This window comes from Hyperolius riggenbachi, chromosome 2 (assembly GCF_040937935.1).
Source record: "Hyperolius riggenbachi isolate aHypRig1 chromosome 2, aHypRig1.pri, whole genome shotgun sequence".
NCBI classification, from domain to species: Eukaryota; Metazoa; Chordata; class Amphibia; order Anura; family Hyperoliidae; genus Hyperolius; species Hyperolius riggenbachi.
The window spans coordinates 223765909-223780647 of NC_090647.1; the positions used below are offsets into that span (position 1 = coordinate 223765909).

The 14739-nt window shown below is 43.1% G+C and overlaps 1 protein-coding gene across 4 annotated transcripts in view; it reads left to right on the top strand.

The window, feature by feature from the left end:
* FHL2 (four and a half LIM domains 2) overlaps nucleotides 1–14739 on the top strand; it is a 106387-nt gene that overhangs the window by 73080 nt on the left and 18568 nt on the right. For 3 of the 4 annotated variants that reach the window (XM_068268238.1, XM_068268236.1, XM_068268237.1), the window contains exons 3-4: nucleotides 6146–6320; nucleotides 12073–12242. In XM_068268238.1, the coding sequence (XP_068124339.1) occupies nucleotides 6146–6320; nucleotides 12073–12242 (345 nt within the window). The remainder of the gene's footprint in view (nucleotides 1–6145; nucleotides 6321–12072; nucleotides 12243–14739) is intronic. The other variant, XM_068268239.1, reaches the window with a different exon arrangement.

The window sequence follows — 14739 nt, forward strand, 5'->3', positions numbered from 1 at the left end:
TGTTTATCTTCACAGTTTATTTTCAACTTGGATTTTCCATAATGTTCATGTATGAGTTAAAATGTTTGTATGTAGTTTAAATTGCTGTTGCCACTTTGCGATAAAGTGACTTTTGGGTTGCAGTTTGGGCACTCTGCCTCCAAAAGGTTCGCCACCACTGTCCTGATCTAATGTCCCACATTGCTAACTTCATGTAAATTTGTCTCCACCCGTGGCCACACCCACATTATGGTCCATGGCCACACCCATTTTTCGGCGCGGTGCGCTAAGCGCACCGCTCTATGCAGAACGGAACCCTTGTTTTTCAGCGTGCTGCGCGCGCCACACAGCTTCAATGACCTCTTGAATTGCATTTTGTGGGGATCTGCTGCCAATTGCATTGCATTTTGTGGAAAGTGCTGCCAATCTAATTGTCCTTGGGGGGGGTGGGGGGGGGGCTGCGGCTCCAGCAAGAACCTTCGGCCCTCCACCATGGGGTCTGAAAAAAAAATGGCCCTCCATGCCCATAAAGTTGGACAGCACTGAGGTAGATCACAATCTACCAGTAGATCGCAAAAGACTTCATGGTAGATCCTGATCCCACTACAGTGTTCTCCCCAGGCTTTATTAGCCGGGTGCTCCACCCGGCTAGTTTTTGTGAGCACCCGGCTTTCATCGGCTCACCTCCTCCTCTGCTATAAGCAGAGTTGTGCACAGAAGCACCGGACCTGCATTCTCTCATATTGCCCCACCCGGCTACTTTTTCATGCCACCCGGCTACTTTTTCATGCCACCCGGCTGGAAAAAAATTCTAGGGAGAACACTGCACTACATTTTCCATTCTGTATATATAATTGTGCTCCTAATATTGTACATAGGTAGATCATTATGACATGCTAATTTCTTAAAGTAGCTCACAAGCCAAAAAAGTGTGGGCACCTCTGGTGTACTGCATACGCACGTTACAGGAAGTAACACGTGTGTGCTTTACTTTCAATTTTGTCAGTGACTACCAGCATCTCATTGATGCCAGTGATCATTGATCACAGGCACATAAATCGGTGAAAACTGTGTTTAAAATGGGCAAACACTGACTAAATGATTTATATATAATTACTGTAAAAACGAAGCACTTTTTTTTATTACATTATTTTCACTGGAGTTCCTCTTTAACCACTTGAGGACCCACCCTTTACCCCCCCTTAAGGACCAGCGCTGGTTTGATTGATCTGTGCTGGGTGGGCTCTGCAGCCCCCAGCACAGATCAGGGTGCAGGCAGGGAGATCAGATTGCCCCCTTTTTTCCCCCCTATGGGGATGATGTGCTGGGGGGGTCTGATCTCTCCTGCCTGCTGTGGGTGGCGGGGGGGGCACCTCAAAGCCCCCCTCCGCGGCGAAATTCCCCCCTCCCTCTCCTACCTGCTGCCTCCCCCAGTGATCGGGGCTGCACAGGACGGCTATCCGTCCTGTGCAGCCAGTGACAGGACGTCCCCTGTCACATGGCGGCGATCCCCGGCCGCTGATTGGCCGGGGATCGCCGATCTGCCTTACGCCGTACAAATGTAAACAAAGCGGATTATTTCCGCTTGTGTTTACATCTAGCCTGCGAGCCGCCATCGGCGGCCCGCAGGCTATTCACGGAGCCCCCCGCCGTGATTTGACAGGAAGCAGCCGCTCGTACGAGCGGCTGCTTCCTGATTAATTAGGCTGCAGCTGGCGACGCAGTACTGCGTCGCTGGTCCTGCAGCTGCCACTTTGGCGACGCACGTTATGAGTGTGCGGTCGGCAAGTGGTTAACAAAGGTGGACTTTGGCACTTTGAGTCCACTAGGAGAAAAGCGTGATATAAATGTTCTGTGTCTTGTCTTGTAAGATAAAACTAAAAGAAATGGTTTCAACCGTGTTTTTGTTCAGTCTAAAAATGTTTAACAGAACCAACGTTTTATTGCTGCTTCAAAATCCCCAGGAATACAGAAAACTCTCCCCTGGGCTGTTAGCAATGTCAAGAAATTGAGAAATAACTTGTGTTTAGTCATGTTATTATTTATGAGCAGAGTTGCGGATCATACTGTACTAGGTTTGCCAAGTCTTTTCCTCCAAATTACAAATTTTTCAATCTACAGATTTACATTGTGAGCTCCAAGGGTTTTACAGTGTAAATTGTTACAGCCTTAGCTTTAATGTTGCAGTGTGGCATTAAACCACAACTCTGGGCAGCAATTCAAATCACCTAGTGAGATGGCAAAGCTATCCAGGACAAAATTAATTTAGGTATTTTCCAACCACCAGGTTCCTGGCACATCGGTTATCAGTTTCTCCTATAGGGAAAATTGTGAAGGATGAGACAGGAAGTGGGAGATAAATCACATGATTAGTTGTGACAGGGGGCCTGATGCAATTCCAAGAGTAAAAACACTCGCCTCATGAAATTATTAACATAGCCTGTTTTGCACACTTTACATATGAATTCAATTGATATTGTAATTGTAAAGGCTCGTACACATGCCGGATTCCTGCAATCGACAGGTCGTCAGACCAGCCCGCGGGGCGCCCGTTCTGCTGACAGTTTGTCAGTGTATACAGCCTGTCGGCAGGCTGATAAGGCTGGTTTTGACTGATCCGCTCGGCGTATCTGTCAAAACCAGGCGTATCAGCCTGTCTACAGACTGTACTAGCGACAGGGAAACTGTCGCTAGAACGGCCACCCCGCGGGCGGGTCTGACGACCCATCGCTTGAATAAATCAGGGCTCCTGCAATACCTATTCAACACTCATTTTTCTAGCTGCATTAAAACAAGTGGTTTAAGCTTTAGATAGTTTCTTTTAGGCATTCTTTTGCAAATAAATTGTATTCTGTTTTCAAATACACGCAACTGCACAGTGATCATCATAAAGGTAAAGGATACAGGAAAACACATCAATAGTACATGAGACCCTTGATTAAAGCATATATGACATAACAATACTGCACATGAATACCAACATATAACAGTTGGCCTACACTCCCCCCCCCCCCCCCCCCAAAAAAAAATAAAACAAACAAAAAACTCTAAACCCTTTCCTCCCCCCTCCCCTTGGCTTTTTCTTCAGCACCACACATCACTTGTTCACATTCACTTGTAATATTTTTTTTTTGTTACTGGTACCTTTAACTCACCAAGCTGTTTTATACTGCTAATCTACTGTGTGCAGGCTGGCAAATGTTGGGTTCCGCTGCCTAAATAGTAACAACCAACATTGTTTTTGCCATTGGGGTACTCTGCAGGAAGGGGGGGGGGGGTCATTGGGTTGCTGGAAATCATCCCCTTTCAAAGTAGCCTTGTCCAATGCTGGTGATGAGGAATTAATCCCTCACCTCTGGTGACCAGGAGGGGATGGAGGTAACTATCCCCATGCGTAAGTCCTGGCCTCACATATCTGGCTGAATTAAAAACCATTGCGTCTTCAGAACTGTGAATATTACAAGAAAGCGTTTTATCATTCAGCTGTATAGAAATAGATCCCCATGATACTATATTTTTTAACTCAATCATGTGAAAGTACTTTCACCTGATTACCATCTGCTGTACTTATCTCTAGCCTTTAAGCTAAACAACAGTTATGATTGCACCAGGCATGTGTATGCACCATTCCCTTCTCATTTCTATGGAGCTGCAAGTCCTGATGTATAGGGAGCAGCAGGAGTCTGCATTTCTCTGCTTATCATAGTGGCATTGTGGCTTGGAAAGGAAACTGTGACATCTCCACTAGCAGTCACAGCCACTGCAATGTACTATGTCGAAAGATCACAGTTTGCCATCCTTAAAATGAGTTTCCCTACCTGTCTTTGATCCCTTAAAGGGAACCTAAACTGAGAAGGATATGGATTTTTCCTTTTTAAATAATACCAGTTGCCTGACTCTCCTGCTGCTCCTGCTGTCTAATACTTTTAGCCACAGCCCCTGAACAAGCATGCAGATTAGGTGTTCTGACTGAATTCAGACTGGATTAGCTACATGCTTCTTTCGGGTGTGTGATTCAGCCACTACTGCAGCTAAAGAGATCAGCAGGGCTGCCAGGCAACTAGTATTATAATTTATTGAAACGCGCACACTTGTCTCATAAACAGATAAGATCAAGAAGTCTCACAGTTCCAAAAAATGCGCAAGTTCCAAGGGGTCTGTCAGACACTGTCCTATTGATCTTTATCCTCGGACAAACACTTCCACATGCAAAAAAGGAAAAACACAAGAATATAGCCATAATCCTGCGAGCATTAATAAGAAACCTCCACCAGGATCTTCAAAGTGTATATATTAAAAGACCACCTCTATACCAGCACCAGTACCAGGACACCCCCCAAGTGCCCGCACTCACCGCACTGGCCTCCTTGGTCTCCGGAGATAGGATTAAGAGTGTTTTGGGGTATTTAAAGTTCCTCAACTTTCCATTGCAACTTGCCCATCAAACTGTAACTAAAGACAGCGGACATAGCGTAATACTGTCAATTTAATAAAAGGATTAAAAACAATTACACTCACAAGCCTTGCAGGGTAAACTGCGTGTAACAAACAGTTGGGGTCCCCGGGAACCGCTCAGCTGCAGTAGCGTCAGGTCCAGACTCGCTCCGTCTCCCCGCCGGCACTACTTCCTTGTCCAGTCATGCCCGAGCGGAGCTTTGATGCACGGAGCTTTGATACCCTGCAAGGCTTGTGAGTGGAATTGTTTTTAATCCTTTTATTAAATTGACAGTATTACGCTATGTCCGCTGTCTTTAGTTACAGTTTTAAGGGCAAGTTGCAATAGAAAGCTGAAGAACTTTGAATACCCCCATACACTCTTAATCCTACCTTCGGAGACCAAGGAGGCCAGTGCGGTGAGTGCGGGCACTTGGGGGGTGTCCTGGTACTGGTGCTGGTAGAGGTGGTCTTTTAATATATACACTTTGAAGATCCTGGTGGAGGTTTCTCTCTGAGAGTTTTTATTAATGCTCGCAGGATTACGCTATATTCTTGTGTTTTTCCTTTTTTGCATGTGGAAGTGTTTGTCCGAGGATAAAGGTCAATAGGACAGTGTCTGACAGACGCCTTGGAACTTGCTCATTTTTTGGAACTGTGAGACTTTTTGATCTTATCTGTTTATGAGACAAGTGTCTCATATAATTTATAAATCCTGTTATGTTTGCACATTGGCATTAGAGAAACGCGAACCACTGAGTGCTGGTGTTTCCATAAGCGCATATTTGGTGTGAAATTATAGGCAACTGGTATTGTTTAAAAGGAAACATCCATATCCCTCTCAGTTTAGGTTCCCTTTAAAGGGAATCTAAAGTCTAAAAAAAGCAGTTTTACTTACCTGGGGCTTCTTGCAGTCTCCTGCAGTCATCCTATACCATCCTTCCGCAACACTCCAGCAAGCAGGCCGACCACGCTCTCCACATCGCCTCCCCACACATAGCAGCGTTCTGCGCATGCACAGTATGGGAAAATCACTATTGTGCAGAACACTCCCGGCAACGGAAGCACAATCAGGTTGTGCATGGCTCAGGGCCGCACATGTGCAGTAGCCTCTGCCTGGTGACGACTGGCCAGCTTTTAGGGGGTCACCGTTGCTGACTGGAGGGTCCCGAAGTGATGGCACGGGCACAGGATGGCTGCAGGGGGCTGCAAGAAGCCCCAGGTAAGTTAAACTGCTTTTTGTTTCACTTAAAGGAAAACTGAAGCGAGAGCAATATGGACGCTGCCATATTCATTTCCTTTTAAGCAATAACAGTTGCCTGGCTAACCTGCTGATCCTCTGCCTCTAATACTTTTAGCCATAGACCCTCAACAAGCTTGAAGCATTTCAAGTGTTTCTGATATTATTGTCAAATCTGACAAGATTATCTGCATGCTTGTTTCTGGTGTGATTCAGACACTACTGCAGCCAAATAGATCAGCAGGGCTGCAAGGCAACTGGTATTGTTTAAAAGGAAATAAATATGGCAGCCTCTATATCCCTCACTTCAGGTGCCCTTTAAATAACCCTTTAATGTAATAACATAGTAGTTACACCCCTTTATCTCCTTATAAACAGTAACTGAACCAACAGATGTGAGAAGCAGAGCTTGGAAATAAAATAGGCCATGTGTTTTAATGATACATTGTACGGCAAGGATGTTTTGCTGACTATAGATAATTGTTCTTTCAGGATCTTTCGTACAAAGATCGTCACTGGCATGAAGCCTGCTTTCACTGCTATCAGTGCAAACGCTCCTTGGTGGACAAGCCGTTTGCTGCAAAAGATGAACACCTCATTTGTACTGAATGTTACTCTAATGAATACTCCTCGAAGTGTAACGAGTGCAAGAAAACAATCATGCCAGGTTAGTAGAGGAAGGATTGGAAAGGTATATAAGGGTTTTGTTCATTTGCTCATTGTTCATTCAAGAAAAATGAACAATGGCGCATTGTTCATTTTTCAAGAAAAATGAAAAAGTTTTACTCTAGACAGATTAACTATTAAAGTATACCAGACCTGAGGGAAACCTACCTAAGGTAAGCACATACCTTAGGTAAGTTCTTGGTGGATCCACATATTACTGTGCATCATCTGTTTCTCTCCTTGTTCCTTCCGGTCTCCGTAATCACTCCTTGAAAAGTTTGTGTTTTGACTTAAAATGGTAAGAAATTCAGCATTTGCTCTAAAAGATTCTTTACAGCAAAAAAGGTACTACCAGAAAAAACACTGGTGGCAGAACAGCATTCAAACAGTTAAACACAGCACGTTTTTCTTCAGTGGGAAGCTTAGCGCAGTTGTTGAACTTGAGGAAGCAATTGCAATAGTAGCTGATAAGAAAACAAACAAGATAATGTAAACACTAAGAGTATCTCACCTGAATACAAGCCGAAAGTGTACACAGTAGAATACACATTCTCACTGGATGTAATTTATGAACACAGTAGCTATGCAATAAATCACAATGGCAGCTTTCAGAGCAGATAAACTGTACTTTGGGAACTTGCAATTCGTAAACAGACAATATTACTTGTCCACAAAAGCAAATATGATAACTGTATGGGTAATAAAAAGTAGGAAACATGTTTTTACTGAATGTTATGTAAGAGTTTAATCCCTTAAATCACATTTTCAATCAGGAAGACACACAGGCTTGTAACAATGTTCTCTTGTAGCACTCTCCCTTAGAAGGAGGAAACGGGGAAGGGAAGAATAGGAAAAGGGAAGGTGATAGGAGGGAACATCGCAGCAAGCCTACTTCTTCTTTTAGTTAAAATCACATTTTTCAAAGAGTAATTATGGTAGGTGGGGGTAAAAAAAGAGGAACAGGCAATGCACAGAAGTATGTGGATATACTGTAGCATGAACATGCCTCTGTGCTTGCCATGTATAGATTTGCCTTGGGTGAGGTATACTTAATGCAGAATCTGATATCTGCTTTGTACACTTGGAGCTGTGCCTGGATGCTAAATCAGCTGCAGTGCACATATATGCAAGCTTCTCTATTCATTGTCATGCATTGCACTGTTCAGACAGCAGCCTTCCCCACATTTATCAAATGTGCTGCAGTTATGAAATTTAATGGCCAGCTATGACTTTTTTTGACCAAACTCAGCATGTATATGACACACAGAAAGAAAGGACATTTAAACTATTTTTTTAAATCAACCTCCCACCCCAAGCTAATTACAGGTGATGCCGGAGACTGCTAGTCACTAGACAACCTACCTTTCTGTAAGGGGCATCCTTACATATTTTATTTTTTTTGTTGAATAAATGATGGTATAGTCATTTTTTGTGTAGTTCGTGTCATTTGTGCACATGCTTTGAAAAAAAGATAAAATACTGGTATGTGCATATTTGTTAAAAAAAAAAAAAAAAAACATCTTTAGATGGTGGGAAAAAATCTGTTTTGTTGTACAATATAGTTCAGAAAATGTAAATGTTGATGAAAAATGTGGATTTGCTACATGAAGATGGGGTGTAACTTGGCTTCCATAATCAAGAATAAAACATTCTTCCAGTAAAATGTAAGCAGTTCTTTAAGTGAGATCTGCTTATAGTCAATGAATCCATGTCAGAGTACTTACATCCTGTGCGGTTTATATAGTTGTATCTGTTAGATTTAACTCAAGCTATCCCTCGGGGTAGGAAGGAGGTAAAAGGCAAGCTTTGTTAGCATGTGGAATGTGCAAAATGTGCACACTCAAGTGTTTCTAATTTGCGCTGGCCACCAATGCTGCGCTTTCTACAGTTAATATACTTTGGCTGCAATCTGAATTACATCTGAAATGAGAACGTACAGAAAAGTTTCTAACCTTGAGACTGCATTTAGGATTTAATTCCTTTAGATGGTAATTTTGATGGGTGCCTGTTCTATTTTTGGAAATAACCGCTTCGTAGCTGTGAGCACTTTACAGTATGGATATTGAAATATTTCTTGTATTGGAAATCTGAGTGTTTAACTGCTTGCCAACCGCTCCACGCCGTTTGGCGTGAACGTGGTGGCAGAACCAGGACCATTCCACGCCAATTGCCATGAAGTGCTAGGGGCGGAGATTGCATGTGCCGATGTGCGCGCATCCTTGCTGGAATAACGGAGGCCTCCCAGTGGCGATCACCGCTAGGAGACTGTTAGACGGCAAAACCGCCGTTTATTTACATGGTACAGCGATGCGATCTAAAGCAGCACTGTACTGGGAATGCTATGTGACACGACTGTCCCTCTGTGGCATGCAGGAGTGATCTGCTGTCATAGGCTGAAGCCTATGACAGATGATTGCTGTCATTGGTTAGCAGGGGGAGGGATGGGGGGTTAGGGGAAAATCATTTAAAAAAAAAATAGTAATATTTATTTAAAAAATATATAAAAAAATAAATCAATATGCTGGCAGGGATCAGAGCCCACAAACAGAAAGCTCTGTTGGTGGGCAGAAAAGGGGGGGGGGGATCACTTTTGTGCTGAGTTGTATGGCCCTGCAGCGAGGCCTTAAAGCTGCAGTTGCCCTGTTAGTAAAAAATGGCCTGGTCACTAGGGGGGTTTAAGAACGCGGTCCTCAAGTGGTTAAATCAGTTTAGGGCCATTTCACACTGCTCAAGTTGCACTGCAATGGAGCCAATGAGTCACACTGGGTTGCGGTGTGACCATACAGCGAGGCATATAGTACAATGAAAGTATGCTTCACTGCACTGTAAATGCAAGTTGCCCTGCTAACACAACACATCGGAACCCACCACGCCACACCGCCCTAGATATGAAAGCCTCATTGTAATATTTCTTAAAAACCTCTTTGAAAAACACACTTTTTGGATAGTAATGGCCTCATTCATTGCGCTGCGCTCGCCCTCTCGTCGGTGCTGAGCAATTTTTTTTTCAAATTACTCTGCTCTGCATGTTATAAGTGCTTTTATAAGCGCTTTAGCAGAGCAATTATTTAAGTCAGGAAGTGATTACCTTGCCCCCGGGAATGAATAAATACAATGTATTTATTCATTAAAGTGCTGGGGAAATCACTATACAAAGCACTTTTTCAAGCACTTTACGATTTCCCTATACCTTCCATTCAGGGCAAATCGACCTAAAAATGGTACATGCAGCGCTTTTGTTAGCGGCCAGCAAACTGAACGCCCCAATGAGAACTATATCCTTGGAAAGCGTAGTGCGATTTGTACAACTCGTCTGCACTTAAAAAAAATCCCCAAAACGCCTCTAGTGTGAACGAGCCCTGAATGGCCAGAAATGTATGTGAGTGTAAAACAAAGTGTCTGAATCAGAGAAACCTCCATAAAGCTGCTGGTGCAATGTTATCTCACTGTGGTGAGGCTTCATAGGATCTGCTCTGATTCAAGCAAGGGTCTAGTATACTGCTTGAGTTTAACCACTTGCCGACCGCGCACTCATAACGCGCGTCGGCAAAGTGGTAGCTGCAGGATCAGCGACGCACATCCGTGAATAGCCTGCGGGCCGCCAATCGCGGCTCGCAGGCTAAATGTAAACATAAGCGGAAATAATCCGCTTTGTTTACATTTTTACAAATATATATATATATATATATATATATATATCAGCAGCGTTGTACTAGAGCAGCGATCCCCGGCCCATCATCGGCCGGGGATCGCTGTCACATGACAGGCAGGAGCCTGTTAGAGGCTGCACAGGACAGATACGTTCCTGTGCAGCCTCCGAACTCCGGGGCAGGGAGGGAGGAGAGGAAGAGGGGGAATCCTGCGGTGGAGGGGGTTTTGAGGTGCCCCTCCCCGCCAGCCACACGCAGGCAGGAGCGATCAGACCCCCCCAGCATATCATCCCACTAGTGGGGAAAAAAGGGGGGCGGTCTGGTCGCTCTGCCTGCTATTTGATCTGTGCTGGGGGCTGTAGAGCCCACCCAGCACAGATCAGCGAAATCAGCGCTGGTCCTTAAGGGGGGGGGGGGTAAAGGCTGGGTCCTCAAGTGGTTAATAAAAGTTTCAAATGCAAAATCATGTAAAAAAAATAAAAAAAATATATATATATAAATTCACCTTTCTGCTAGGCCACAATTTCCCCACTCTTCAGCTTTTTGGCAGAAAAAGTTTGTTTTTTTTCCCATGCAGTGTTTTTTACATTAAAATTCTTGTTCATGTGAATTTTCACATTCAGGTAACCAGAGCATTTGAAAATGTGCATACCAACACAAATTTGAATGTGAAAAAATGCATGTGGAAAAAAATGGAACCCTGTCTTATCCATACCATTTTCAGCTATTTTTCCCTGGACGAGTCAGGCTCATCCATACCGCCAGAGAGATTACAAATAATGGACACTGACTGGCTGCCACAGACAATTTAAGCCATCAGTCAGGTGGGCTCTACCAAGCCCCTATACCCATCCATACCCTCCCATGTCACACCAACCAATGAGAGCATTTGCTTTTACAGGTTTGATGGTGGGGAGCCTGACAGGGCTCCAAAATCAAACCAGCAGGTACAAGACTTTGATCAAAGCCCCAGATTGACTGCAGTGGACCCCATACACACCTTTCCCTACAAATCTAGGTGCATGTTTTAAAGTGTCCGCTATTAGTAGCTACAATTTGCATAGTGGGCCCCATTTTTCTCACGCAGGGAGGAGGGGGTTAAGGTTAGGCACCACTGATATTTCACTATATCAATTAAGTAGTAGAATATAGTAAATTTACCCATATTCTACTATTGCTGTCTTATGCGCCCTTAACCGGGGTTTTTTTTTCCCTTTTTTTGCCAGTTTACACCGCACCCAAATTAGCATGCTGTGTTTTAAAATGCATTCCTGTAAAGTAACTGTATAGACATATAGTAGAATGAAGTAAATTATTCAGGATACCCACTTTTATGATAAATATCCTGGTTTCAGCATCAGAAACACTCCCAATAGCTATATATTGCTGTATATTGGTATGTAGCCCGCCCTCCCACTGAGGCGTAGCCTAGGGATTTTATTATGTCGATTTCTTCCCCGAGGGTTCTGGGAGACCAGACATATTTTCTACTGGCTTTAAAATGCTCAATTAACGAACATTCCGCAGAGATCACTTGCCAGTACTAAAGATGTTGCCACTTGTGATAAATTCCAGTAAGTAAGTCAGGGAGAGGAAAGATTTTACAATGAGCAAACACTGACTAAAGGGGCCCATACACTGGTCAATTTCAGCCATCTATAGAATCGAACGATTGATCAGAAATCGATTCTTTTAAATTCCCCCATTCGATTGATTTGCGGCCGATTTCGATGGATTTGATCTATCTGACAGGATGGAAAATCTAGGTCGATCTGCTGCTGGCAGAAGATTGATGGCCCATAGAGTTGCATTGGATCTAATGGTCCAATAATGCATTTAGATCAATTTCCAATAGATTTCATTGTGAAATCTATTGGAAATCTGTTCCTAGTGTGTGGCACCCATCAGAGAGATTCCTGTCAGATTCGACTTGACAGGCATCTGACAGAAATCTATCTGATGGCCGAATCTGCTGCAAATCTGTAAGTGTATGGCCACCTTAAGTAATTTATAAATGAATATCGAAAAAAAAAGCAATTTTATTCATTATATTATTTTAACTGCAGTTCCTCTTTAACTTTGTAATCTTTCTTTGCCAAACAGGAACCCGTAAAATGGAATATAAAGGGAACAGTTGGCATGAGACTTGCTTTATCTGTGCCCGTTGCCAGCAGCCAATAGGAACCAAAAGCTTTATCCCTAAGGAGAGCCAGAGCTTTTGTGTGCCATGTTATGAAAAGCAGTTTGCCTTACATTGTATCCAGTGCAAGAAAGTAAGTGACAAGTGAGGCATTCCTTAAAGATTCAGAGCAGTATTGTGTGCTTGAAATATGATGAGATCTTTTCCTTCATTAGCCACACCACACTCACCTTGGCTGACGTTGCAGATTGTGCAATACACTGAAGACATATTGTGCACAGTAATAAAGAAAACATTTTTACTGTAACTCATATCATGGAGGGAAGTCTGCATATTTCCCAATACCCTTCCATTTATAGTGCAAGAAAAGACCAGACCAGCCACGTATATGCAGAGACCGTGCAAATTTATATTGCAGATAAGAACATCGTATCTGTATTTTTGTGCTAAAGCAACATTCATCGTTTTCATGCTTATTGTTAAATGTAAAGTCCTATTTCTGCGCCTTCTATTTTTCAAATGCATAGGATAGTAAGTTTGCATTCAATAACTATACACAGTGTTTCCTCCAAGGCTCTTTGTGCTTTCAATAAATACTGAAAGTACCACATAGGCCAGGTACTTTATTTATGTTTCCCATGACAGTGCAATTTTATTGGACAGACAGCTGTCTAAACTCTAACACCCTCATTGTGAGTGGGTGAGGTAGTCAGGGAGAATAAATCCTTGTTCACCTTATAAATCGCCAGCGCTATTGCAAGCACTGAGCGATTTATCGCAAGTGCTGAGCGATTTATTGAGTTTTTTTCAGTGCTGATTCACACTACGGGAGCTTTTTAAATGCCAGCGATTTTAAAAGCTCTTGCTAATGCAGTCCTATGGGGGATTTTTACAAAATCACATTGTTCCAGTGAGAACACTCACATAGGATAACATCAGCAAGAGCTTTTAAAATAACAAGCACTCAGAAAAGCTCTTGTAGTGTGAACCAGCCCTAAGGGCCCATTCACACTTGAGAGTTTTGCCGGCAATTTCGGCAAAACGCTCAAACGCTAGCGCTTTTCAAAGCGCTAGGGTAATAAAACCCTATGTGCCCGTTCTCATTTGGGCGATTTGCGTTAATCGCCTCAAATTACCCAAAACGCCAAACGTGTAGCCTGCACCGTTTTCAGGTGATTTCCCGGTGATCGCGTTTTAGTACGTGCAAAACGCGATTGCTAAAAAAATCGCCAGGTGTAAATGGTGATTTTTTTTGGCGTTAATCGCCAAAAAAAGCCAGAGCAAAACGCTAGCAAAATCGCTAGCGTTTTGCGATCTGCAAGTGTGAATGAGCCCTAAGCGCTTTTCCCTGCGCTTTGTGCTTAGAAAAGCGCTTTTGCTGAGCGATTCATTTTTTCACTTCCTGATGTCAGTCAATGTAAATCTGAACTAGGGCTTAGGATATTCATATTCATTTCACGGTTTATAATTAATGGGCACTTACCAGCACATACATAGAACTTACCATTCTGAGACCAAATTATATTTGGTGTAAGGGATTTTGGTGTATGTTTTTATCACATCACTGTGAGGACTCAGGAATAATTAAAGTATGCCTAAACCAATTGGTTTATGTTTCCATTAACAAAAGCAAGGGTCAAAGTCAGGTGGACATGCAAAGTACCAAGAGGCCTACTCTTTCTCTAGGACATTGATAAAGTCTGGTATAAGTTAAAGATGCCCATACACTTATAGATGGGAACCAGAGGTGGCCAAAAGATTGATCCCTCTCAGATCAAATCTTATCAGAGAGGGATAGAATCCTTCTACACAGTAGGCATACATTTTTAATAGATTTCAGCATAAAATCTATAAAAAAAAAAATCTATCAAACCACAGTCTTGCACTATTTGATGCAGTGCAACGCTATGGGCTGTCAATCTGCCTCCACTCCTGACCCGCTACCGATTGATATCTTCCATCTGGCACAGTCAATTTTTGTTTGAAATCGATCCAATTATCGATTGGGCATCAATTTTTAGTAGATTTAATCAGAGTTATTTATTCTGTCAGGATTCAAAGGGGAAAATCTATAAGTGTGTAGCCACCTAAGATTGTGGTCATTGGAGTAAAAATTCTGCCAAGCCATGCCATTCTGAGAAAAGATGTATTACAAATAAATACATACAAACCATTAAACAAAATATACCTGGGATTTTAACAGCAGTCTATAACAACAAAAATGCTAAATTAAAACATACAATTATATAAATGCCATCTATACAAAGAGGCAAAGAGGCGTGCACCTTCCGTCTCAGGTTTATTTCCACATAAGTGACATTCCGTAATCTGTGCTAAACCTTTGACATTGCATATTGCATAGGTATTGTTGTGCATACAAAATCTTACGTGTCCTTGGACTAGGGGGTCCTCATAGTGAAAATGGAGGTGGGTGGTGGGTACGAGGTGGCAAAGCGACGGCCGTTTCGCGTCTCCTGACGCTTGGTCACGCTGCAGACCACTATGAATGGGATCCGTGAGCTTCCGGAATTAAGACGGAGCATAAGCCCCGCCCCTTCCGGTCGCATCACTTCCCCCAAAGCTGAGTTGGTTGCCATGGCTTCTGGGACGCTTAATTCCGGGATCGCGGA